Below are 26,417 nucleotides of genomic sequence, written 5' to 3' on the forward strand. Positions count from 1 at the left end.
AAAAGCAGCCCATGAGATATGCCCAAATATTCTTCATTAGTCTCAGCCTTCCCTCTAGAAACGTATTTCCCTATTTTTCAGCCTCATTTTTTTCCTTACAGAACTTAAGGATGAAAAATTACTAGATACCACTTGAAACCTTTTGATAGCCGAGCTGCTCTTATTTTATCTATCCTCCCTGGAAGCAAGTATTTCTTCAGCCTTTGTTTTGTTATTTTTTTCCCACCACAATTCTTGTTTTTCTTTATTCTTCCATAAATTCTTCATCCCTTTTTCCTGTACTGTCAGGTTTATTTTTACACTTAACCCTACACTCACACTGCTGTTCTTTAAATTCCAGTAGAAGGTATCTCTACGAGACTTTCTGACTTCAGAACTCCAGTCATGAAAGAGTGAACTGAAGACAGTATTTTAGACAGATGAAGTAGTTAGTCCAAAGATCTATTATACATTCTCTTTACAGTACTGACTTTTTTGAATTTTAAAGAGCAGCAATGAGTTACTGCATCATTTCTCGTTTACCTGTGGGGGTCTTTTGAACTTGGTATAATATACACACACTCCCTCTTCGTGAAAGTATTTTCTATCCAGGATTTCTGGGACTGAAAAATAAAAAGTGTAACAGTATTACAAAACACAAATCATATAACTTTGCAATGGAAAATGCTTTTTAAGGAAACAAGAATTAGAGTATGAAGGGTTTTTTTTATTTAAAGACGAAGGCAGGTAGCATCTAACAAAGAAGTTCAATTGTCATTTAATGTTTTCCTGACTCTCAAAAACTACCAAAACCACATATGACCCTATAAAAGCATCTCTCACTGCCTAAAAGCTGACATAACCAGAATCATTACGTAACTTGTTTTATACACGAATCCCTTAAAATCCAAAGAAGTATTTTTTCAAAGCTAACATTTAAATAGCAAAAATTTGCAATATGCAAATAAAGATGTACCAAAACAACCCAACAATTTCAAAACAGACTGTTTACCTAGCTTGCTAAGAAAAAAGAAATTAGTTAATTTTTTTTAAAATTAACTGCACTACACTGAGATAACAGTAATTTCATCTACCTACCTCTTTAATAAAGTAAAATTTTCATCTTGAAATCGTGGGTAAGGAAGTTTTCTAACAATATTGGCAAATCTTTTCTAGTAGTAATAAATAGGTCATAACCTTTGTTCTTCATCAAGAAACTTTTCATTTCAATAAACAAATTTAATTAGCATCTCTAAACTGTGTTTTAAGCTTAAACTTGAAACATGTTCCGAAACATGAAATTAAGGATGTATACTTCCTCAAATGCTTACCTATTCTAACAGCTGGACATAATTTCACTTCAGTTGCTTTAAACAACCGTGTAACATTATCTTACATGATAATCTCAGCACTACATGCTAAACAATATGCATAATGCCCAATGTCTACGTCACGTTTCAGCAATACATTGGGAAAGGAACTCAGACATGACTTTTAGTAATTAAAAACAAGAAGAAAACTTGGGATGCCAATTTGAACCTTACACAATATTGCTTTAAATCCTTATTAAGATTACATTACAATTTCTTCATTGCCAACAGCATGCCCTGTTCTACACTCACATTTCACTTTTAGAAAAATTTCAGAAATTTCATACCTGTTCTGTTTTACGAGGGGAAAAAAGACCAATGTGTATTATTCATAGGTATCTAAATAGAGGTCTGTGGAAGGTATGAAGAAATTTAAAATTTTTTTTTCAGATCTATTATAACATAACATTCAGTAAAGACAGATGGTTTTTCACTCACCGTAATTTCAAGATCAGTTTAAGATAATACAGAGAAATTATTACAAGTAAGAATTGTAATTAGCAGCTAGTTTTAATACAGGCCCCTGGAAAACTGCTCCTCAACTGCCCACCTTCTTTCAAAACATTTCCCAGACTCTGCAGGCCTTTCCCACATTATTCATCATTATCTCCTTCCAGTATTTTGTTTTAGTGAACTTTGAATATTAATCTGTCAAGATGTCAACAAACTGCTGCTCCAGTTTCTGTCTTCACATTAAGAGGGCCACCAGTCTCTTCCAAGGAGGATGGAAAGTTGCAGGGTACAGGCACTTCCCGAGAGAGAAAGAAGGGTAAGAGAAAGGTAGATGCACAATCCACAGGGAAGAATCATGGCAGGGAAGGGGAGCTGTAAACAACAGAATGAGCACTCACACCATATATTTTACATTTAAGTTAATATTTTAAATGCCTGGAATAAATAGTCAAAGCCATTATTTGCCACTGTCCCATCTCCTTTCCCTATACATAGAAAAGAATACTGTGCAAAGGAGAAAAAAGTAAGGTCTAGCAAGGGAAAAGCAGGATATCAGACATTATATGCAAACTTGGTGTTACGAAGGATTCTATTACATTGATGGTGCTTTTCCCTCTTCCCCCCCCCCCCCCCTCCTTCTCCTTTGGAACAGAAGATCGAAGTGACTGACTCTTAACAGACTTGTGAAAGAGAAAATGTCTTCCTCTGCTGTCCTCAAAATTCATCTCTAATCTTTCAGTAGCATTCTCCTCAGTTCTTGGATAAGAGAAGCACATTACTTTCCATAAAGAAGCTGTGTATTTCCCAGGACACCTGTGCCTTATATGAGCTGGGCTCAAAACACCTTTATCTCTTCTCTACCTTTATCAGAAGTGTTATAAAAATAAATTTTATATATGTGTATATGTACATTTATATATGTAAAAAATACACATATAGTAGGTAGTCCAAATTTTTAGCTTCCTTCTCTCATAGCATTTTTTTTAATACCATTAAGTCTTAGCCTTTGTGATATGAATCCCAATTCTGGAAGCTGTTTTCTCCTTAGCTGAGAGTCCCCACTGTTTACATGGGTATGTATTTTTGTACTTCATTTCTTTAAACTGAGGTCTTGTATAGACCATTATTTTAACATTGCAGTAGTTTAAGCTTCAATATGAACTCTGCAGATCCTCTAGAATATAAAAAAATAACGAAGAGTAATTTCGTATTTAAATGTTTTAGCCAGCTGGCTAAAACCACACCTTGAAGCAAGTTATCACAGGCATAGCACGCTAGATACTGAAATCCAAAGTATATAAACCACAAGTAATTGCGTCAATTGCTCCATGCAGTATTATTTTATTATTAAGTGGTGATCAAAGCTGGGGACAAGGAACACTGGCTCACAATGTGCAACACCACTTTACATAATAAAGGGTTCTAAAAAAAAAAAAAAAAAACCACCAACAGAAAGCCCCAAACAAAAAAAAACCTACACAAATCAAAAAACACCCCAACCAACCACTGATTAATTTTTATCTTAAAGAATGTAAAGTTTTAACCACTCATCAAGGATTTCTCTGTATTCTTCAGTAGTGAAAGTATTTTCAGTAAAGCATGGGTACATCTATGCTATTTTCATGGAGGAGGCTCTATAATGTTATAAAAACATACTTGGAACTTTTCATTTGGTAAAATTAGACTGTCTCCAGAAGCACTCATGTACACTAATTAACCTTTATCGCAACATATTTTATACAGAACTTGCTAACTAGAGAGTCTTGTTTTCAAGGTGAGGAGAGAGGAAAATAACAAGAAAGGAAAAAAAAAAAAAAGAGAAAAAAGGCAAACCAAGAAAAGAACAGAGTAACTGAGAGATATTTCCCATAAACACGTAAAGATCACACTAAAAATGTAGGAGCAACTGACACACAGTATTGCCTTCCTTGTAAGAACTATTACTACATAATGTTCCTGTGATGACCAGAAAAAGGAAGATGATGTGAGGACACTGTTAAGATAAATTAGTTGCAGCAATTACCTCTAAAAAATACTTCCTTATTGGCTAAAGATTAAGTTAAAATAAGAGATCAAGTCAGTAGTCAAAAATCGATATGCAAGTTATCAGACTGTTTCAGACAAATTGCCTACTCTTATCAAAAGTTTTTAATCATCTCTACAGCATACAAAACTAGACCTCTTAAACTCTGCTTTCAGTAACGGGGCAACTTCTGCTGATTGGAGTGATCTGCTTTGCCCGTGTATTTTAGAAGGTGTACCTTACACGATGGTTACAGGCAACATGGGTCAGGAGCTCTCTACAGTGAGCTCTGTAGTGCTGCTATTCAAAGAAAAAGGAAAGTGGGTGGGGGGAGGAACTATGAACCCTCCCCCAGAAGCAGATGGACAGATTTTAGCAAAAAGCACAAGTAGTATCAACATATAATGAGCTACTTTTCAGCTATTTACTTTCTTTCCTTTCAAACTTGCATCTTGAGGAAAAAAACCTTAGCCTTCCAGATTCTCTCACATGCATTTCAAATCTCTTAAGCTAAGTAAAATTTAAGATTTACAGGAAAACTGTCAATACAATTCATATTACTCCAGAACTACCTTCACTATCTTTTTCCTACAGGTGAGTTATCTATGAAAATTTCACCACATTAAGCCCTCTTAGCAGTCAATGTTGGCAGGATCTTGTCTGTACACCAAAATACCCTTAATTCTACTTTTTGGAAGATGTACTACAGTAACTACTAAGTGCTAGTCCTGAAGTGGCCAACAAGGTTTTTGCTCAGTCTTTAAGCTGTAGAGGGTTATGCAAGATACCTCATTCTGGTTGTACTGATTTCTGAGCAGACAAAGTTCACTGTGTTGTTCAGTACTTCTGAAAGAACTTCAAGAAACAAAAAGCACATAGATTTGATTCAATAAGCTAAAAGAGATATACTCATTCTGGGATCATGATTAAACGAAATACTTTAAACTATTTCCAATAAGTAAGTCCTTTCATAACAGTTTCACCAGTGCTGGAATAATTATAATTGCTATTTGAAACAAAACTTCCACAAGTATTTGCTGAACTAGAAACTCAAGAGAATGTGCCCGACCACAGTATTTCCAACTTCTGGAAGTATCTAAATGCCAAAATAATTCCACAGCCTCTTACAACAGGTGGAAGTTTTACCACAGCCATTTTAGTATTAGCTATTTTTGATTCAGTAATAGCATTAGCACTCCAAAGAACCAATAACAGAAATTATTGAAGTGTACCTGTTCAAGATGCAAGAAATTCCTTACGTTGTTTTTACTGAAATTCATGATGGGTATTTTTAGCAAGTCTCCTCGTAGAATGAAACTTTTAACACAAAGTTAACTATAATTTAAGGTTTTGTATATAGCAAGTTACAAATTAAAAGAAGTAGTCAAAGTACAGTATGAGATCAGGTCTCAAAAAAACCCCAACCACCTATCACCCCCCACTTCAACTCACCTAAGTGTTTATAAAAGCCTCTTATTCAACATATTAAAATAATAAGATGACTGAGTTCTAGCAGGACAGCAACTGATACACAGCATTATGGCAAAGCCTGATCAAACTATTGTGAAATTCTCCAAGTTTACTCAACAAGTTTGGTCTGAATTATTTTCTGTACAGTAAGTAAGCCTTCCTGTTTGGCAAGATCTCAAAATAACTTGCATGACTTTCAATGAACACAAATATGGCAGGTATAAATATACTGTATAGCTGACAATTATGAACTTGTTCATATACAAAAGGATCCCAGTTTATTCTTTCTACTCATTTGTGATACTGTATACTGCTGGAGGTTCATAAATTATAGAGTATTTGTTACAAAACTAAAATTTAACTCATCCCAACTATATCCCTCTTGGACCTGCAACACTGCATACCAACCCAGCAGTTCTGCTGATGATTTTTCTATAAAGCCGACGCACTGGATCAGGAAACTGACCTGGATTAAAAAACAATATTCCAAACTGTGACTTCTGTGGAAGGCTGATAATAAAGATTTCAATTACTGATTGCATAGACCTCATTTTCAAATTTAGAAGTCGTATCACTTTCTACAGCATCTCATATTTCATCTTTCAAAATCTTTGCTTACACCATATGGCAGTTCAATATATGCCACAGTTTTTAAAGGAAAAGATCTTCCAATTTTATTTGTCCTTTATTTAAAAATAATTAGACTCTATATTATTTCCCCACCGTCTCCAGTTTTCCAAAAAGCTTAAGTTTCCATTTAGGTAAAAGAAAATACATGGAAAGTTTCAGCAAGCCTGAAAACAAGAAGATACAGTGGAAACTGTTTGCAGCAGGAATACTCAAGCTAGCACTGCTGCAGAGCAGTCCTATCTGCCTAGGTCACTTACAACCAACAAGATAAATTTCAAAACATTTCTAAAAGACGTTCTGTACTACGAACGTCCTTTAGCTTGTCTATTCAAGGAAATGTCCACTGACAAGTTACTGCTTTTTATATAACTATACATACTGCGCACACTCTTCGTGATTTACAAGAGGATCTCTTATCTAAGAAACCCAACTCCATTAGCCAAACACGTGCTATACCATGGGACTGAACTGTGATCCCTGCCCAGACAGCTAACCCCTAACCGAGCACTGGGCTCCTGCAGCTATAGCTGAAAGGCAGAAATTCCAAACAAGCCTTTATCTTATTGCTTTTATACTCAATACATCTAATAAAACCAAATAAAGCCAAACCACCAGGATGAATATATCTGATTAAGTTAATGTGTATCAAGTAGTTTAGAATTCATAAAACTTCTTGGGGGAAGAGGTGCCACAAATAAAATGCATGCTAGCTCTCACTGCAAAGATTTCCAGCAGGGGCTTCAAACCCATAAAGCAGGAAGAACCCTGCTCCAGGCAAAGTACCCGGACTTGTTCTTCGTACAAATTAACTGAATGATACTGAAAAAGTGCATCCCAGGATGAGCTAAGTAAATAAGCCACTGTGTATGGGGTGGAGAGTTACCCAAAAGACAGTTATGCCTACATTTCCCAAATAAAATACCTAAAATTTTGTATTAAAAATTCTGGCAGAGCACAACTCAGTTCCTCAAGGAAACATTTATCATTTGAGGAAAGTCTTCAGAACTTCAGCTAACGTTAGGTAAATATGCAGATGGTAGAAAAAAAGAAGAAGGTAGGCAGTTTGATGACATATATTTGCTAACATTTGTTTTAAACTCTTGGCTCCAGCAAACCCCAGACATTTAATTTACTTGCTTTCCTTGCAATTTAAAATTACATACCTCTATAATTACTGTTTGGGGTTGTTTTGGTTTTTTAAAGGAAGGGGGGAAGAAAACAAAGCATTTAGCCAGCTAGTATTACGAACTATATTTAAAAGACTCTCTGCTGAAGAATAACAGTGCTGTCTGTCCAGAGAATACATAACACACACAAAAAGCCTACAAAATTTGTTCCTGAATCAATAATTAGAATACCAGTCAACCTTACCAATTTTTGAAGTAACTTCTATAGGAAGTATGGATACATGCAATACTAGAAAGACAAAAAGGCCCAAATATTATCACAGTGCCGAACTATATTTATACAGATTGCTTTAATGAATCCCTGTGAAGTATGTCACTAAATGAGAAGGATTGTGCATTAATCTTAAACAGCTGTTTAATCCACTATAAATGAAAACTTTTGCAAAGATATTTTACCTGCTGTTCACATCAGGATTATTTCATTATTATTCTGAAACAACTACCAGACTCATCTACAAGAAAAAGTTGTTTAATTTATTTTTTCCCAAACCCATTGGGGCACCTCTTTGTCACTGAACCTGACCAGCTCAGTCACAGACAGACCCATTGTGCACAAAAGGTGTCCCTGCTATGTTGAAGATCCTGTTCTGAGCAGAACGTTCACCTAGCTTCACTTCACTCATAAGAAACCAAACAGCCCTAGCTTTCTGGGTCGAAAGACTTCTCTACTGAAAATACTGCTACAATCCTGAAAATACATGGTTCAACAGAAAAAAAAAAAAATACTGGTTTTATTTTAAATAAAAACTGTTGAGGAAGCAGGGAAGGGAAAAGAGCAGTCAGAAGAAAGTCTTCTGTCAATTCTCCTGCACACTGTATTCAGAAGCAGACCTCAAATGAGCCAGCGAGCAAAGATATGAATCTTCATATCAATGGCTCCCTTAGTGCCGAAAACAAACCTTCAACAATCCTATTCTTTATTAAACAGTTCAGGAGATTTGCTCTGAACAGTTTTCACAGCAATCCAGGTCTCTAACAGAGTAGCTATTGTTTCATCAACAGTTCTTCTCTGACATAACGCAGTCACCACTGAACTCACCAAATCCACATGCAGTTTTGGATGCAAGGAATACTCGGGACTTGTCAAAAGGGATTTTTACGGCGCTCTCAAATTTGACAAAAATTATTCCAATGTGCTATTTGGAGAACAGGCTCCTTCTGTGAGAATTTTTTCACCATACAATCACAAACCACAAAATTAAGTTGTTTGAGGATTATTTTTTTTGTTGACTCATTTGATTCAGAAGATCATAAATTCATATACAGATTTAACATTCTGAAGTAGCTATTTTTAATCCTGATGCACCAGAATAAAACCCACAGACCTAGTATTTTTGGGACACTTTTATTACATTCAAACTCAATCTACTTTACCCACATTATTGGGAAAGTTATCTCCTAACTGCAATACAGTCGTTCAGTGGGAATTCAGAGCAAGTCCAGCATATTTTTAAACAACTTTTTTTTAAAATTTCTGGTTAGGCACCCATGTGAACGTACATGCTCTTCTGCAGTTAGATCACTCATAAAATTACTCCTCCTTTTTAGAAAGTATTAAATCTTAAAATGCATATACCATCCATACAAGGCATTAAAAAAATATTAAAACATACTTAGAAAATATTTCACAACTGATTCTACAGAATGAGGTATCTTAGGTTACAATGGAAGACCATCAGTTGATTTCAGAAGACACACACACACTGGTGCAATTCCAAAATGGCTTTCTCTCAGCTGAGATAATAATAATAAACACCTTCGGAGTTAAATAGCCAATTATAACAGATACAGTAATTAAATAAAATTGCCCAAACCAGAGAGTCTCTAAGACTGCGTCAGCACAGCAGGTGGCACGCTGTTCCTGAACATGCCTTCAGAAAAGCAGAGTATCAGGGTAGGGGGAGAAATTTATAAAGATTTATTTTGATTTTTATTTCCCAATTTTCATCAACAGAATTTGGAATTTTGGTAGGAAAAGAAAAAACACAGCAGAAGGTAAACCTGTTTCACTGCTGTAAACTGGAGTAAGTAAATTGATTTCAAAATAGTTTTCATTTGCAATCCTCCTAACTAATGAAATAACAAGCTAAAAAATTTTAGCCCTTCTAAAGAACCTATGACTTCCTATGAGTTCCCAGACCAATCACATTTCCACACATTCCATAAAGTATTTCAAAACATATACCAAAGCTATGATCTAGAAGCAACAAACCACTTTTCAAAGGAGATGAAAATAATTCTTTACCCCCTAAAATTTACAACCATGACTGAAAGAAAAGGATAGAGAGGGAGCATGTGGTAGTTACTGCAAGGAAAATATAGCTACAGCTTTTCAGCCAGCATTTTTAACTCTAATACCCACTTTGTTCAAATGAGAGATTCCAAAAAAATACACGGTAAAAGCACATAGGAATGTTTTCAAACTCGTCATACAGTGCCTGCTTCTTTCTGATACGGTCCCCTTGTTCAAAACCCATTTTGAATTATATTGAGTCACCCATATAAACTAATCCCAAATCTCTTATATTTTTAAACACACAGCCTACTTCTCCTTCCCTATCTACAGTGATACAATTGTATAATCTGCATCCTCTTCACCTCTCTCAACATCAATGATTTAGCTGCAGTCTGAAAGTCGTTCTAATCTTACCACTGATGCAGATTGCAAGCCTACACACTCTCTGAAATAAGACCAGCAGGAAGTAGAGTCAGCATACCTACTCACCAACACACAACAGAAATTATGCCAAGCCTTTTTAAGTCAGTCAAATAATTTCTGTGGGTATCAAGGACGGCCACTCTCCCCGGTCCTGTCCACAAGGGCAGATGGGACACACCATGAATGGCTGCGAAAACCTCTGCAATTCCTGACTCACCAGATTATACTCCACATGAATGATTTAGTTTGGTTCATACCCTACATTTCTGGCAAGTGCTGGGCTTACCTTGCACGTGCCACACAAAGTGTATGAACAGACAATCCTATAAACTCTGGATTTATTTTCAAAAGGAATGAGGCTTGGAGCATACTGTCATGGGTGAAACAATTCACACGGCCTGAATCTGTTGGCTGTCTTCCCCAAGCAACTTGCAGTCCCTTCCCCATCACACAAGGAATACAAACCACAGATGCAAGAAAGGACTTAGTGGTGGCCACCTCTGGAAATACAGCAGTAGGAAAAAGGTCCTCTGACCAGCCAAATAATTAATCCTACCCTCAATTTGCTTCCAATTTGTTCCCAGATGAAAAAAGCTCAGCTCTGGCAGCCGCTATTCATAGACAGCATACAGGCTGCAAGTTCACTTCACCTAGTGCAAAGGATGTATTTCAGCTTCATTTGAGCCCAGATTTAAAGAAGGTCCTCCCTTTCTGGTTCATGAAGTGCATGAACATCTGATTAATGCACTATGTGCTGAAGCACATTACAACTACAGAAGCAAGCTGGAAGGGTGGATGTTGTTGGTCTTGCTCTACCACTTTCTTAGCCTGTTCCATTTACAGATCTGACTTATTTTTAATGTTGTACAAAGAAAGGTACTTCTCTGTCATCACAGCGAAGATTTTGGTGTCTGCTAAGTAGCCTATTATTAACCCACTAGAGCAATGGAAACTTGCTATCACTAAGGGATTTTTGACATAGCTAGCCTCAGACAACCCTTTGAATATCTAAAAAAACAACCAAAATCAGGAAGCCTTATGCCTGCATTTACATTATTACAGATCAATAACACTTCTTTGGTGAGAGGGAAGAGCAAGAGAACATACTAGTGTGCATGTGAAATAGGTGACAGCACCAGAGCACTGCAAAGTATGATGAAATTTCACATAACTTATCTTTAGACACAGTATCAGGGAAAACCAAGTTATTTTTATAATCAAAACTACTAACATTAGGAAAGAGGCCCATCAGCAAACACGCAATCAAAGAACCACGTGAAACAGATTTGGAATTTTGTTCACTTTAACAGCGAGTACCATAAAAAAAAAAAAAATCACTTTGTATAAGTTACATAAGTCATCTCAGAGCAGAAAATTAATATTAGGCTGGTTCCAGGCTAGTATTAAAATATCAGCATTGGACTTGATGTCTGACGGAGAAAGAAGTTAGTCATACAACCCCTGAACTTCCTTTACTTCCTTGGTAAGGGAAATATGCACATTACTCACAGACAGGATCGTGGAGGTGTGATGGGGTACATTTTCCTAACTCCTATTCTCTATGTTCTCCCTGCCTGTACACATGTGCACACCAATGTGCCAGTATTTGCTAGCTACAGTAGGGGAAGCAAAGATTTTGGTCAACTCTCTACAGTGACCAGAGTTCTTGGGAGATTAGAATAGGATGCAGAAAGTAGGATGAGCTGGGAGAAAAACAAGCCAAAATAAGAACTTACTATAGTATAGTTCACCTAATGTAGAATTACAAAGACTTAAGCATTCAGCTCACTAACAAAGAGCTACTGGATTCAGTTACGCTTTCATTGCCCGTCAAGACAGAGAACCAGCTCTCCTAACAGAGCCAGCCAGATCCACAGCTGCTGAAGAGTGCACCTTGACTACAGCCCTCATCGTGGAGCATAAGCAGCCTGACAGCATTCTAGAGACATCCGTGTACCTAAACTCTCACCAGAAGATAGATTTCCCCACCAAAACTATTTAATTAGTTTCTGTTTACTCTAGAAAAGTGCAAAGAAGAAACTTAACTGAGTTTATTTAAGCAAATGTGAAAGCAGGTAATTACTGTCTGAAATAATATATAATGCTTATTTAAGCACTTTAAAAAAATTTCACAGAAACAAACAGTTGTTTGAGCTACTGTGTCTTATTTTGTTGATCTCTCATGAGGCTAGTCTTACACAAAAACAGAGCTTTCCATCACAACCTCATACTGACTGCTGAAACTTCTTTACAGTGATTTTCCCATTAGCATTCAACCATTTTATTACTTAGCATGTTTTGAAAGTCTCAACTACACTGTTACATTCCTCTTCATGAATATTTATTTTAAATATTATAGCCAGAGCTGTAAAACCTACACAATGCAATGTATTGTGAGAGAACATAAAAGTCATTCATTTTATCTCCAAGTCAATGTTCCGGCCGCTAAAATGTACCACTTTACTGCACCATTTACCAAAAGCACTACAAAGCTTGCTATCATACTATCCTTCACATGCACACAGCATTGCTAATTAAGATACAAGCACAGACATCCTAATGCCTAACTACTGATTTAAACCTAGGTCTGGCTAGCTCAATGGAGAGGGAAACAGAAGAATGTCTTTTGGTGCTTCTCCTTTCTCCCTGTCTTACAGGGTGGCCTCAGCAAGCTTGCATCCCCAAGCTGAGTATTCAGATCTCAAATCAAAAGCACAAAACTCTTATCAAACACTTGTATAGACTTGAGATACTCTGATTCATCAAGCTGGACAATATCAATGAAAAAGCGTAATCATCTGTGGGGACAAAAACTCCCTTTTTGCTCTAGCAGGGAAAACTAAATATATTTGATAAAAGGAAGATCAAGAAAAAAAAATCTGAAGCATAAAAAAGAGATCCATTCAAAATGACTGTTCACTAATTGAAAATACAATGAAGCAATGCAGGTAGTTCCCTAGTATGTACAATTTATTGTCTCAATCTTATCTCTTAATTTGTGTTTATTGCACAGTGACATAGGTATCCTCTACTTAAGCAGATCAAAGAAACTACTTTTTCAGCTCTTCCACCAAATGTTGATGCAGAATTGCAGGTTACACACAGAACTGAACTACCTGCAACACACCTGTGTTAAATACCAGAAAGCCAAAGTAATCACTCAGAAATTAAATATATAATTTTTAGAAATAAAGTAACCTTTTTTAATTTGGTTTTATGGGGTCGAGAGGAACAACTAATTAAATTGTATTGGGAGATCACGACACCACTTGCATTTTCTGTTTATTATCATTTCTTCCAGCATACTCACTTCCAGTAAAACTCACCGATGCTGAGCAGTATGTGGCACAAAGGCCTGCCTAAGCTGTACTGGACTTTTACCTCAGGCTCCTCTCTGTCCTACTGGGGAAAAGGAGTGAAGACTCTCATTCTAGAGAAACAAAAGACAACAGTAAGGAGGTGGAGGTCCTGGCTACAGCAAAGCCAAGATACATAGGGGAAATATTTGCTTTAACAGATGAAGTTCTTCAAATTATACAGTGAGGGTGCAGTTAGAGAAGACAAGCTGAGCAAGTTATTACTCTGCCCTCCCACCTGTTCTCCTGCTACTTCCCTCCCACCAGCAGTTGCACACTAGCCCTTTGGTGAGTGATTGAGCTCCCTAAATCAGCACATTATTTCCAGGAAAAAAAAAAGAAGAGTAGCTGTGATATCAGAATAAACTGATTCAGATGCAAACTGGCCAGAAACCTAAGGCACATGAAAGGACCACATGGCCATGATCAGGGTGGGAACAAGGGAAATAGGACATCCCCTTAGGCAGCAGTAAAATACTGGATTAGCAAAACAGCTGCGCTGGTCTAAGCATACTGTCAAGGTCCATCAAAATAATCCCCGAGAGCACACTTACTCTAGGCATCCAGGAAGACTACAGATCTGTCACACAAAAAGGCATTCTTTTTAAGCACCTGTATCCTGATGTTCAGGAAGGAAAGGAAGATAAGACAGTACTTCTTTATTTCTTGGAGAGCTGCCAATGAAGTAAGAACCTATTGCCTAAGGTCACATTTTAGGTGGGCAGATACCCTGGGTTTGAGAATAGCATCCATTCTCATCTGGCACAGAAGATGCTTTTTCCTAATTCATGGTATAATTAAAACCCAACATTAATTACAAAAGATTTTTCTTGTCCTACCTGCAAGATCTTTACATTTCTCAGAAAAACCCTGAAAAATCCAGTAACGACACCCAAGAGGATAGTCAAAAAGACTAACCTTATCTTAGCAGTGCTAATTTTCTGCATCCTCTCTGCGGAGAGAAGAGAGCTGCTCTGAATCCCCCTCAGTCTTCAACTGAGCAAGCCTAGGGACTCACTGCCTCATTAGCTTTTGAGAATAATCCGCCCCCTCTCTGCAAAGTCTACCTGTATTCTGCAGATGGTCTATATGCATGTGACCAGAAAACATTTTTCTACAACCTGAAAACAGGATTTTTCTGAAGGCAGAACAAGTCTCAGTCTTGCTCATTTGCTATACCAGGGAGAAAGTGCAGCCCGAAGTTTACTGTATCACGTTGTCCAGCAAAGTACTATGATTATACTTAGTACCAAATATTTCTCTCACGGGCTACAAAACACCAAACACAAGATGATGCATTCAAACAATGACTCGTTTGTTAGCAGCCTTCATCACTGCAGAATGTTCACCTGTAACACTAGCTGGCAGCCCAAACCATGACAAGGATGAGTGTTTTCTGCCATCTTTCCCTATATAAGCAACATAAAAAGACCACATTGCTTCACTAATGCATTTGAAACAATTAGAGAATTTAAGAGTGAAGAGTCCCCAAGTTCTACATACAGAGATAGGATTTATATGGAAAACTAACTGCATGCATACAAACTATGTTTTTTCTACAGCTGAAAACTTAAAAAGGATTTTTCTGTATAAGATTTTTATAAAAAACCCCAAGAATAAGACAGACCAATTGCTTAATGAGGCAAAGGCATGAATCTTCATCAAGAGCATTTCTGAATAAAAGGACAAAGGTTAGTTAAGGGGATATTTCTGCTTTTCAATGCCTCTGACCGCAAGGCCAGTTAATGCCAGTTTAAAAGATTAATGTCCATCCCAACCTCCACATCTTTGCTTAGTGCCCCTCACACAGGCCAAAGCAAGTGCTCGCAGGGCTGTCCCACGGGCTCATCTGCAGCATAACCCCGAGAACATTTTCAGCAGCATGATTAAGAAGTCAGTAAACTACAGCTTGTGAAATCAGGAGTGAGCGAGCCTCTTCCAACTAGTTCTGCATCCAAAGGCATTGCAACATCAGACGATGCTAAATTCCTAGAAAGTTGTCTGGGATGTTTGTCAGCTATGGTATCAGTGATTCATTACTCTTTCCCTAGTGTGAGATTACTATCGTGAGCAGGAATTCCTTCAAGATCAATCACTCTGAAACTTTTTGGCCAGAAGATCACCCTCAGCCATGCACTCTTCTACTGCCTTCAGCTGAAGTTTTACTAAATTTGCTGTTTAACAGAATCCTACAAACTACAGTTCAGACAATACCACAGCCAGGGAACACGGGAGAAACTGATAAGACTTTGACATTTAAAACATCATTAACTGCACCTACTCTTGTAGATTAACTGATTTTTATAATTGAAGAGAAAGTTGATTCACAGTTCTGTAATTACACAACTGGTATTTTTAGGCTCCAATCATGTCATTTAAGCCCATACATAATTTAACTACTCAGGTGACTTTAGTTATTCCTGAGTAAATACCTGCACGACTGCAGCAGCCACAGGGACAGGCTTTGAAAGGAAACTGAGCTTTTTCAGACTGGCTCTAGCTACAAACTAGTATACCAGATTGAGTTTACTACACAAAGCCAATATACATGCGATTTTAACCATGTCATACATCAGCATGACTGTCTTTGAACCTGGCCACATGGCTGCTGTGCTGAGCTCTATCTGATACATTAGTAGAATACAGCTTCTCTCTCTCCTACCCCAAAGGAATAGGTTCAGCTTCTTGAGAAAGTTAAACAGGAACGGGAATAGCACTAAAAAGAAAATAAGCAGCATGTTAAGAACGTAGAGAAAAAAAATCTAGCAATATTTTGTTATGCAAGACAAGTTACCAGCAGTGGATCATTTGCCAACAGAAATAACTTGATGGGAGGGGTCAAACTCATCGTGATGCAGCTCAGTTCACAGACTACAGCACAGCATATCTGGTAAAAAAGTTATCTTACATCTGGTAGCACACATTCAGAAAAAAAGGTCAACAAAAACATCCTCTGTAAAGAAGAATTTAGATACACAAGTATTCAAGCATAGCTACTACATGCCTGCAGTACAATTAGACAAGGTCTGCAACGCAATCCAGTTTACACTTTGAAGAGGCTACAGAACCTGACTTGTGATGGCACAGCTCCGCCCATGCCTGCACACAAGGCTCTAAGACTTCGAAAACACTCGAGTGGGTGATACACTGAGTAACCAAACACTTACTAATATGATGACACGAGTCAACTCTTAAGCACCTCAGAGCAAGCTTCCAAACCAGCTTCACAGCTCATGTGAAGTCAGGGGTGCCACAAACTCATTTTCCTAAGCCTCTGCACGTGATCCCACCCTATCTCATACCAGCACCAGCATTTATGCAGTCACATGGAGAGCCAGTTCAGGGAAATGACCAACAAAATAATCCTCAAAAAAAAAAAAATGTGATTAGATGTTTATCCAATTCAGATCCCCAAAACAGTGACTGAGCACAGAGGGAAGCTCAAAGGGACAGTGGAAGGGTGATAGCCAGGTCTTAAATAAGTTTAGACTGGATTACAACCACACCTTTAAGAAGACTTCTGGCAGATTTGGGAGTGGCTAGTAAAGATGCTATGGACGTGAACATCAACACTGCCCTGTATCTGAGATTATTACCCTGCAACTCACACACATCCACGCCTCAAGCACTCCAGGTCAGTCTTGGGAATTATATTGTCAATGAAGTGAGTAATAGTGGGAAGACCTGGACTGCTAAATTATACTCGCTCTAAAAGTGCCTTGAGTCTAGAAATTTTTAGGCAATAAGTGGGAAACACAGTATTCCTAACAGAACAACTAGAAATTCATTTGCAGAAAGCATAAATTTAAATTTATTTATTACATTTAAATTTTAAAAGACAAGTTTGTCAAGTCCACATTTCACAAAAACCGATTATCACTTTGCAGTATTAGGATTAGAAAATCTTAGCAGGTATTAGGATAAGAGCTGTCAGCCAGGGACATTTGCAAAATTCCACCCAGCACAAGTCAGGGGACTAACAAAGTGAAAACATCCTTTCTGTTTGTCTTTTAGCAAAGGTGACAAGAATCAAGTAGATAAGATTAAGAAAATAAGTACCTCTTTGGGTAGAGGTAAGAGGGAACAACCCATGGAACAAAGGCTGGTATTCAATTGCAATAACCATTGATTGAAGACTGACTAAACTGTAACAGACACTTTCCCAGGCTTTGAAGATTACAGAGTTATATTATGGTGAAAGACTGAACACCTAGATTAAGTTAATTTAGAGCTGTAACTGAGAAAGTATTCTCAAGCAGGAACGCAGTAGTGTATGACAGCAAAAATAAACTGCGGTAATCAGGTTGTCAGTAAAAAATAAAAACAAAAAATAAAAATCAGCAAACCAGAACTTAATAGAAATATGCCAATTCTCAGAACTTGCAGGTTGGGTTTTTTTAAATCTCATTTGATTAGTATTAAATAACTAAAGGCAGAATCCAATAGCACTGGAAGTCATCCACACCAGGCTTTGGGATCCATGACTAGGAAGCAAAAAGTGTGACCAGGTGTGTTGGATTTGTGTGTGAAGAGCTGTGCCCCATCCGAGGGACCCACACTGGAGCAGTTCACGAAGAGCTGCAACCTGTGGAAAGGACTCATGTTAGAGAAAGTTTGTGGAGGACTGTCTCCCATAGGAGACACTGGAGCAGGTGAAAAGTGTGAGGAGTCTTTCCCCTGAGGAGGAAGGAGCAGCAGAAACAATGTGTGATGAACTGACAGCAACCCCCATTCCCCAGCGCTGCTGGAGGGGGGAGGAAGTAGAGAAATCGGGAGCAAAGCTGAGCTCAGGAAGGGAGGGGTGTGGAGGGGAAAGGTGTTTTTAAGATGTGGTAATACTTCTTACTGTCCTACTCTGTTTAAGTGTTGTTGGTGGTGTTTGAATTAAATTGATGTTCTTTTTCTTCCCCTAACGAGTCTGTCTTTTGCCCATGACCATAAGAGGCGAGTCATCCCTTCACGTTCTTATCCCCATTCCTGAGCCTTTTGTTTTTATTTTCTCCTTCCCATTCCTGGGGTGGAGGAGTGAGCGGCTGCATGGTGCTCAGTTGCCCTCTGGGCTCCAACCCTGACACCAGGCTGCCACAGACCTTGAAATATCTCCAAAGCTCTCCCACGCGACAAGAGGCCTCCCAAATTGTTGCTATTACAATTACTAGCAGTAAGTCTAGACACTGGTAAGATTCACACGTGCATAATTTTCAATGTAGACAACTATATGCACACATCTACCTATGCTCTTTGAAACTGTATTAGCCAGTTGCATGCTCTTTGCAAAACACATGATGTGCATTTAAACAAACTAAGCACTTCATGTCAGACTGTATGTGAATGTGAACTATGTGAACTTATCTCCAGGGACAGGTTGAAGATAAAGCAGCAACAAAGCTTCACAGAGGATTTAAAATAGCTGTTCCTGAAGTTGGATGATCTTGTTAAAACATTAGTTGTTAAACTACACACAACAGAGTACCAACTTTATTACTGAATCAGCCTGTAAAATTCAAATTTTGCAGCTGTAGAAAATCAACAGGTATGCTAGCACATGTATCACATGCCATCCTCCTTCAGCTGAAATCAAATGAAATAAAGATGGGTTGGGATACAGTAACTCAGCAACTGCATATTTGCCATACACACAGACAGTTCAAACATTCCAGAAAATCTGACAATAGAAAACGCGTGAGACAGCTTGAGTTAGAATGAGTTTGTAAGAGTCTTTAGGAAAAAATTATATTGCTCTTAACATAAATATTAAAACAATCTGTAACTTTGATGTGACTGCTAGCATTTAACAAAAAAACAAACAACAAAAACAACACGGAGAAATTCCCAGAAATAAGGTTTAATCATAGAATGGTTTGGGTTGGAAAGGACCTTAAAAGGCCATCTAGTTCCCCCCTGCTACAGGCATGGACACCTTCCACTAGCCCAGGTTGCTCAAAGCCCCGTCCAACCTGGCCTTGAACACTGCCAGGGAGGGGGCAGCCACAACCTTGCTGAGCAACCTGTGCCAGTGTCTCACCACCCTCACTGTGAAGAATTTCTTCCTTGTATCTAACCTAAATCTACCCTCTTTCAGTTTACAGCCATTACCCCTTGTCCTATCACTACATGCCCTTGTAAAACATCCCTCCCCATCTTTCCTGTAGCCCCCTTTAAGTACTGGAAGGCCACTAGAAGGTCTCCCTGGAGTCTTCTCTTCTCCAGGCTGAACACCCCCAACTCTCTCAGCCTGTCCTCACAGGGGAGGTGCTCCAGCCCCCTGAGCATCTCCTTGGCCTCCTCTGGACCCACTCAAGCAGGTCCATGTCCTTCTGATCTTGGTGCCCCCAGAGCTGGACACAGCACTGCAGGGGGGTCTCAGGAGAGCACAGTAGAGGGGGAGAATCCCCTCCCTTGACCTGCTGGCCACGCTTCTCTTGATGCAGTCCAGGATACCCGTGGCTTTCTGGGCTGTGAGTGCACATTGCTGGCTCACAGTCAGTTTTCCATCCACCAATACCCCCAAGTCCTTCTCCTCAGCGCTGCTCTCAATCCACTCATCACCCAGCCTGTATTTGTGCTTGGGATTGCCCTGACCCATGGGCAGGACCTTGCACTTGGCCTTGTTGAACTTCATAAGGATTGCACAGACCCACCTCTCCAGCCTGTCCAGGTCCCTCTGGATGGCCCATCCCTTCCCTCCAGCGTGTCGACCCCACCACACAGCTTGGTGTCGTTGGCAAACTTGCTGAGGGTGCACTCGATCCCACTGTCCGTGTCACCAACAAAGATGTTAAACAGCACCGGTCCCAACACCGACCCCTGAGGACGCCACTCGTCACCGCTCTCCACTTGGACGTCGAGCCGTTGACTACAACTCTTTGAGCGCGACCATCCAGCCAATTCCTTCTCCACCGAGTGGTCCATCTGTCAAATCCATGTCTCTCCAGTTTAGAGACAAGGATGTTGTGTGGGACAGTGTCAAATGCTTTGCTCAAGTCCAGGTAGATGATATCAGTTGCTCTTCCCTTATCCATCAAAACTGTAACCCCATCACAGAAGGTCACCAAAGCTGTTAGGCATGATTTGCCCTTATTAAAGCCATGTTGGCTGTCACCACTTGCCTCCTTATTTTCCATATGCTCTAGCAGAGTTTCCAGGAGGATCTGCTCCTTGATCTTGTCGGGCACAGAGGCGAGACTGACTGCCCTGTAGTTCCCTGGGTCCAATTTCTTTCCCTTTTTAAAAATGGAGGTTATGTTTCTCCTTTTCCAGTCAGCAGGAACTTCACTGGACTGCCAGGATTTCTCAAATACGATGGATAGTGGCTTAGTCACTTCATCCGCCAGTTCCCTCAGGACTCGTGGATGCATCTCATCAGGTCCCATGGACTTGTGCACCTTCAGGTTCTTTGGATGGTCTCAAACCTGATCTTCTCCTACAGCGGATGGTTCTTCATTCTCCCAGTCTCTGCCTTTGCCTTCTGCATCTTGGGTGGTGTGGCTGGAGCCCTTGCTGGTGAAGACTGAGGCAAAATGTTGTTGAGTACCCCAGCTTTCTCCATACCCCAGGTGACCAAGTCTCCCTTTTCCTTCCGAAGGTGGCCCACATTTTCCCTAGTCCTCCTTTTATCACCAAGGTACCTACAGAAGCTCTTCTTGTGGTCCTTGACATCCCTGGCCAGATTTAATTCTATCAGGGCTTTGGCCCTCCTAACCTGATCCCAGGCTGCTCAGAGTTTCTCTGTGTTCCTCCCAGGCTGCCTGTCCTTGCTTCCACTCTCTGTAGTCTTTCTTGTTCTGTCTGAGCTTGTCCAGGAGCTCCTTGCCCATCCATGCAGGCCTCCTGGTGTCCTTACCTGACCTCCTCTTTGTTGGGATGCATCACTCCTGAGCTTGGAGGAGGCAATCCTTGAATATCAGCCAGATTTCCAGGTCCCTCTTCACTCCGGGGCTTTATCCCATGGTACTCTGTCTACCACCTCAGTAATATATGAACTTTGCTTTAGTTAAGGGAAAAAAATGCCTAATTTATAAACCAAGCTCAATTCGCTCTAACGTGCTGTCAGTTTGTTACCATACTTTAAACTCTCCTTGGCAATCAACCACCACTATATTATTATCCTGCAACATCCTCATAGCATATGTCGTCAAAGCATTTTCCACAGTTAAATATCCTAGTCCTTTCATAAGGCAGCTTTTCGGAACTATCAGCACCACAATCAGCAACACAGTTATTTTTCCCCCTGTATTTCCCGTATGTTTAGAACATTTTTCACCCAATCCTTGGGAAGGAAAAAAAAATTATACAGTTAAGTATAGCAATGCTATTTATCTGAGTTTCTCTCTTGTTTTTTATTTCATTACCCCATCAGAAGTTCACTGGCCTTTCCTTCTTGGAAAGAAACGAGAGGTAAGAAATTTCCTCTGCTGGCCTAACAGCAATTAGACAACCTGCGTGGTCCCTACTTCTGTGCAAGAATTATAGCAGCTGGGGAGAAAAACAAACTCGAGCTGTACTGTGGTTCCAGCAAACCCAGTAGTTAAAGAAAGTGGCTCACGCCCTGCTTTAAAAGGGCTCACATCCACTTCACATGCTAAGCAAAATATAGGTATAAAAAAGGCTGAACAAACCTCACCACTCCTCAAAAAAATAACATTCCCTCCATCAGTGCAACAGCTGTGAATGAGACTGGTCTCCCAAACACTGCTGCTCGGGTCTGCGGTCCCATCCAGTCAGATGCAACCCTTCAGCGTGCCAGGCGATGCTGGTTTAATGACTAGCGGCTACCAAAAAGACAAGTCACCTCCTGCACATTCTACCTCCCCTCTTGTGCAGCAGCACTGATGCTCAGCTAATCCTGTGCCAAGCCAGGTCAGGAAGCAAAGCTTGCCAATAAAAAGGTTTTGGGGGTTTACTTTTTCTGTTCTTTTGTTAGATTAGCTTGCTATTACTTGAAATACAAAAACATATACAATTCAAGTAAAAGAAAAGCTAAGTTTAAAGTAATAAAAATAACAGAAACCAAGGATTAGGTAGATCATTTTCGGTACAGATTGTATCACGATATATTAACATGATACCATTACCCGCACATTCCCATTATGTGAGCAAAAGAGATGCGATTAAATCAAATAAAAGACAATAACAAGATTGCAGAAAATACAAGAGAGGAGAAAGAAGGTTTCAAGCCAGGGAATATGAAGAAAGCATGCCACAAACTTTGTTCAAGTTTTACCACAGGTCAGGTCAGTATCGCTATTTTTTGTAGAAATAACGAAGCATATAGACCCATTTGTCAGAGGCCACCACTACTTGTCAGTATCAGAGGCAAGAAGTGGCATTATTTTTAATAATCATGTATGTATCTTATCCAAATACACACAGAGTGAGATTATTCCGAAACTTCTCTGCTGCAAAGCCAGCTGCTGGAATTTCAACCAGTGAAGCTAAAATGCACTAAGACAGAATTATTCACATTAGAAACAAGAAACATTACCTCAAAGTCAAAACTTCAGTTCTGGAAAACACACACATTGATTTTACTGTCAGTTTGCCTTTAAAAAAGTAGGACAAAAGAACAGAACTAACGTTACTTGTTTCAGCAAATTAATGTGGCATGCAAATATTGCAGCCAAAGTAGACAGAGTTAAAGGAAATGAGGGATTCCAAAAGAAATAAATATCTGTTAAAGAAAAAAAAAAAAAGACTCAAAAAGATACATTTTTCAGGTTAAGTATATTAGCATGACAAGTATCATTTTGTTGCCTTGATTTTTGAAAGCAGAAGCCACAATTTCAAAATCCAACCTCAAGTCTTTAAAGACTAGAACTTCAAATTTGGGCTTGTTTCAGACAACATGCTGACAGCATCAGAAGTTTAGTAAAAGTGTCACTGCTAGTATAGCTATGTATTGTACTCCTAATCAAGGTCTTTCTGGGAAAGAGAATTAGACTATAAAAGCATCTCCCTCCCTTCACACACACTTTTTGACAAGTCCTCTTAAAGAATTATTTCCAACATTACTGGCGTAAAATCGACAAACCAATATGGCCAAACCCTATTGTGTCACCATCAATTATTTAAGTTCTAAACAACATTGGTTTGTTTAGAATACACTCATCTCTCATGACCATCCACAAGGAGTGAACAGTTAATAGAAATGCACCTCATGAAGGGACATGAAAGAGAAGCAGGAAAAGTTTGGGTGTTGGTGCAAAGCTTCCAGGAAAGGGAAGCACAGCAAGTGGTAAAGATAACTATGAGAAAATGAGAGGAGTTTGGATGCTGCAGTCTATCACCAGCAGAGCAGAGAAAGCAGGGCTGATGTGATAAGACAAAAAGGTAAGGCAGCAAGCCTAGAGTTACACAGAGCCTCAAGGGACAAGAAAATAAATGAAAGTTTAAAACACAATGGAGTACCTCTCTCCAAGATAATCCACGTAGGGAGGTAGACAATCTGATAGAGTATCTTTAAATATAAGCAAGATAACTGTTAAATGCAAGGTGATGTTTCAAGGTGCCTTTGTATGACAAGTGAAAATTACCCTTCCATTCCTGAGCTCAAGCAAGCGCAAAAAAAAAAAAAAAAAAAAAAATCAAAGTAAAACATCAGGAAACTAAGGTACAAACAGTCCAAAACCAGCCTAAACAGTTCCACATGCACAAAGGTTTTTTTCGCCACTTTAAATAGCAAAGTCAAGAATGGCCTCATACCAGAAGGTATGAAGGATGATCTAGCAGACACTTATCTCACCCACACAGACACATTAAAAAAAAGACTGAACTCCCGGAATTGCCACACTGAACAACTCACTCTTTAGAATAATTCCTGATTTAATGTTGGACACTGTCCAGCAATTATTCCAAATTGCTAAATAATCATGGAACAGCGGGGAAATATTTAACAAAATGAACTTGCATAAAATGCCCTATATTCAGCTCAGACAAAACACCTGTTAAACAGTGGTTTCAAAATACTTGATAAACACGTGGTAAGTATAACACATTACATTGCCAGAAAAACTGCAAAGCTATGGTCAATTTACAAATCCATAATGGTTAAAACCGATCTGTACATTCCTAGGCTATGTCAGCACCCACAAAACACCAGAACTAAACTAAAAAAAAAAAAACAGCCACCCCCCACACACACACCCCCCAAACTAAAGAAAAACACTTGAGTTGAGAAAGAGCAAGTACCACACGAGTGGGAGATGCCAAGTACTCTTTCAAGTCAGAACGGAAGGTTGCACTTTCAGCTTCTTCCTAGAAGAGTGCTGGATTTGCAGATTCTAGAAAAAGACAACCCACATTTCTACACAGCTCACAGATACAGTCAGAAAGGGAAGATTCATGGGTATGAACCCCTGTGGCTTTGAATAGTATACTGTGAAATGAAACAGCTTTATTCAAAATGAAATAAAGCATTTGACTAGAAGTTCAAGCAGACTGCTGAAATCCACGGATTTACACTCCACACTTAAGATTTTCAAAATTATTTAAAAGCATTTGATATGGCGGCTAAATATCAATTAAGGAAAAAAAGTTATAGGGATAAAGAACCGATTAGCAGCCAGAAAGAGCTGGAATTAAAACTGTGTTTTCTTTGTAGAAGCTCATACACCTCTTTGTGAGGGCTTATGCACTCCCTTGTATATGGCGACGCGTAGAAACTGTAAAAATTAAGCAGGTAGAAAGATGAGAAGGGAAGAACAGCTGCATCCCCCAGACCGACACAGCCCACCGCGTGAATTCTGGTACTGGGACAAAACCACAGCGCAGGCTTAGGGCAGCGCCCAGAGAGCACTGAGCGAGGGGGCACGATCCTCAGCAGCCGAGTCCCCGCCGCCGCCGGCCCGGCTGCCCGGGGCGCTGCCCTGAGGGGCGGAGGGGGGCGGAGGGCAGCGGCCCCCCCTCCGCCGGGCCGGCGGCAGCAGCAGGGCGGCGTTGGCTTGGCCCCACGGGCACTACGCGAGGCGGCTCTAGAAATGCCGGGCGGCGGCGGGAGCCTCGCCCCGGCGGCTGGGGTAAGCGCCGGCCGGAGGCTCCGGGAGGCTCCGGGCCCGCCGGGCACAGAGGGGGGTGACGCCGGGGCGCCCCGCCGGCCCTCGGGGGCCGAGGCTCCGCGCGCGGACGGGCCCGAGGCGCCCGAGCCCGCGCCTCCCCTTCCGGGCCGGAGGTGACACCCGGCGGGGTCCCTCCGCCGCGGCACCCCGGAGGGGGCGGGCAGCGGAACGGCCGCCGCGGCGGGAGGCGAGCCCGGGGGCGAGGGCGGCCGCGCCGGATCGGGACGGCCGCGGCAGCCGGCGACCCGGAGCAGCCGGCTGGGACAGGTCTGGCCCGGCGGCCGGCGCCCCCGGCCCGTCCCTTCCCCCCGCCCGCCGCCGCCCTCACCATTCTCCTCAGGGCCGGGCTGGGTCTCGGCGCCGACTCTGGCTCTCCTCGCGCCGGGCAGCTCCTGCTCGTGGTTCGGCGTCGGCGGTGGCGGGGCCTGTCTCCATCTATCGGGGCTGAGCTCGGCGGCAGCGGAGGGCCGGGTGGGGAGGAGCCGGGCGAGGACAGCGCTCCGGGGGCGAAGGGAAGCGCGGGGCGAGGAGGACGGCGCTGGCTCGACTCCGCACCGGGACCCAGCGCTAGCGGCGGCCTCGGCCCGGCGGCTCTTTCTCATAATTGTGCGACTCGGCCGGCGGAGAGCAGCGGCGCTGCCGCGTCAGCGCGCACCGCCCCCGGGAGGAGGGGGCCGCCCCTGCCCGCCCGCCGCGCCGCGGCCCCCCTCAGGGCGGCGGGGAGGGGAGGGGAGGGAAGGGAAGGGGAGGGGAGCGCGCCGGCCTTGGCCTCTCCCCACGGGAGGGGGAGAGCGGGGGCCCTGAGCCGCCTCCCGAAATACCCCGAAAATGGCTGCCAGAGGGCGGGCGGCCGTGCCCCCCGCGCGCTGGTGGCGAGGCAAAGGCCGGAGGACGGTGAAAGCGGAGCTCCCGGGACTGGAACCAGGCTGGCGGGAACCGCGTGGCGCGAAGCGGGATGCTCTGCTCCCGACAGCCCCGTCTGCCCGCACCTACGTGGGCCGGAGCATCGGGCTTCACGGCGTCGGGACACGCGTGGGGGCCGGGGCTTGGGCTCCGCGCCCCGGGCCGCGAATGTCACCCCGGAGCGGACCGCGCGCGGGTAAATCCCGGGTAGCTGGTGCCTCGGGAGGGTCACCCGGCCTCACTCGTCACTTCAGCTACCTAACAGCATTAGTTCAGATTCGTTTGAGCGTTTCTCGCCAGTCGTGGTTACGCGTGGAAGTGCCGCCATTAGCAT

At 41.3% G+C, this 26,417-nt stretch overlaps 1 protein-coding gene across 5 annotated transcripts in view; it reads right to left on the bottom strand.

The window, feature by feature from the left end:
* Positions 1 to 25,641, bottom strand: part of TRPM7 (transient receptor potential cation channel subfamily M member 7) — a 60,885-nt gene extending 35,244 nt beyond the window's left edge. For all 5 annotated transcript variants that reach the window (XR_012624795.1, XM_074836992.1, XM_074836991.1 and 2 more), the window contains exons 1-2: positions 25,509 to 25,641; positions 523 to 602 (exon numbers count right to left, since the gene is read on the bottom strand). Coding sequence is in view for 4 of the 5 variants with exons in the window: in XM_074836992.1 (XP_074693093.1) it covers positions 523 to 602; positions 25,509 to 25,511 (83 nt within the window). In the remaining variant the exon portion in view is untranslated. The remainder of the gene's footprint in view (positions 1 to 522; positions 603 to 25,508) is intronic.
* Between the last annotated feature and the right edge of the window lie 776 nt (positions 25,642 to 26,417).

The sequence above is a fragment of the Strix aluco genome, chromosome 12 (genome assembly GCF_031877795.1).
Source record: "Strix aluco isolate bStrAlu1 chromosome 12, bStrAlu1.hap1, whole genome shotgun sequence".
NCBI lineage: Eukaryota > Metazoa > Chordata > Aves > Strigiformes > Strigidae > Strix > Strix aluco.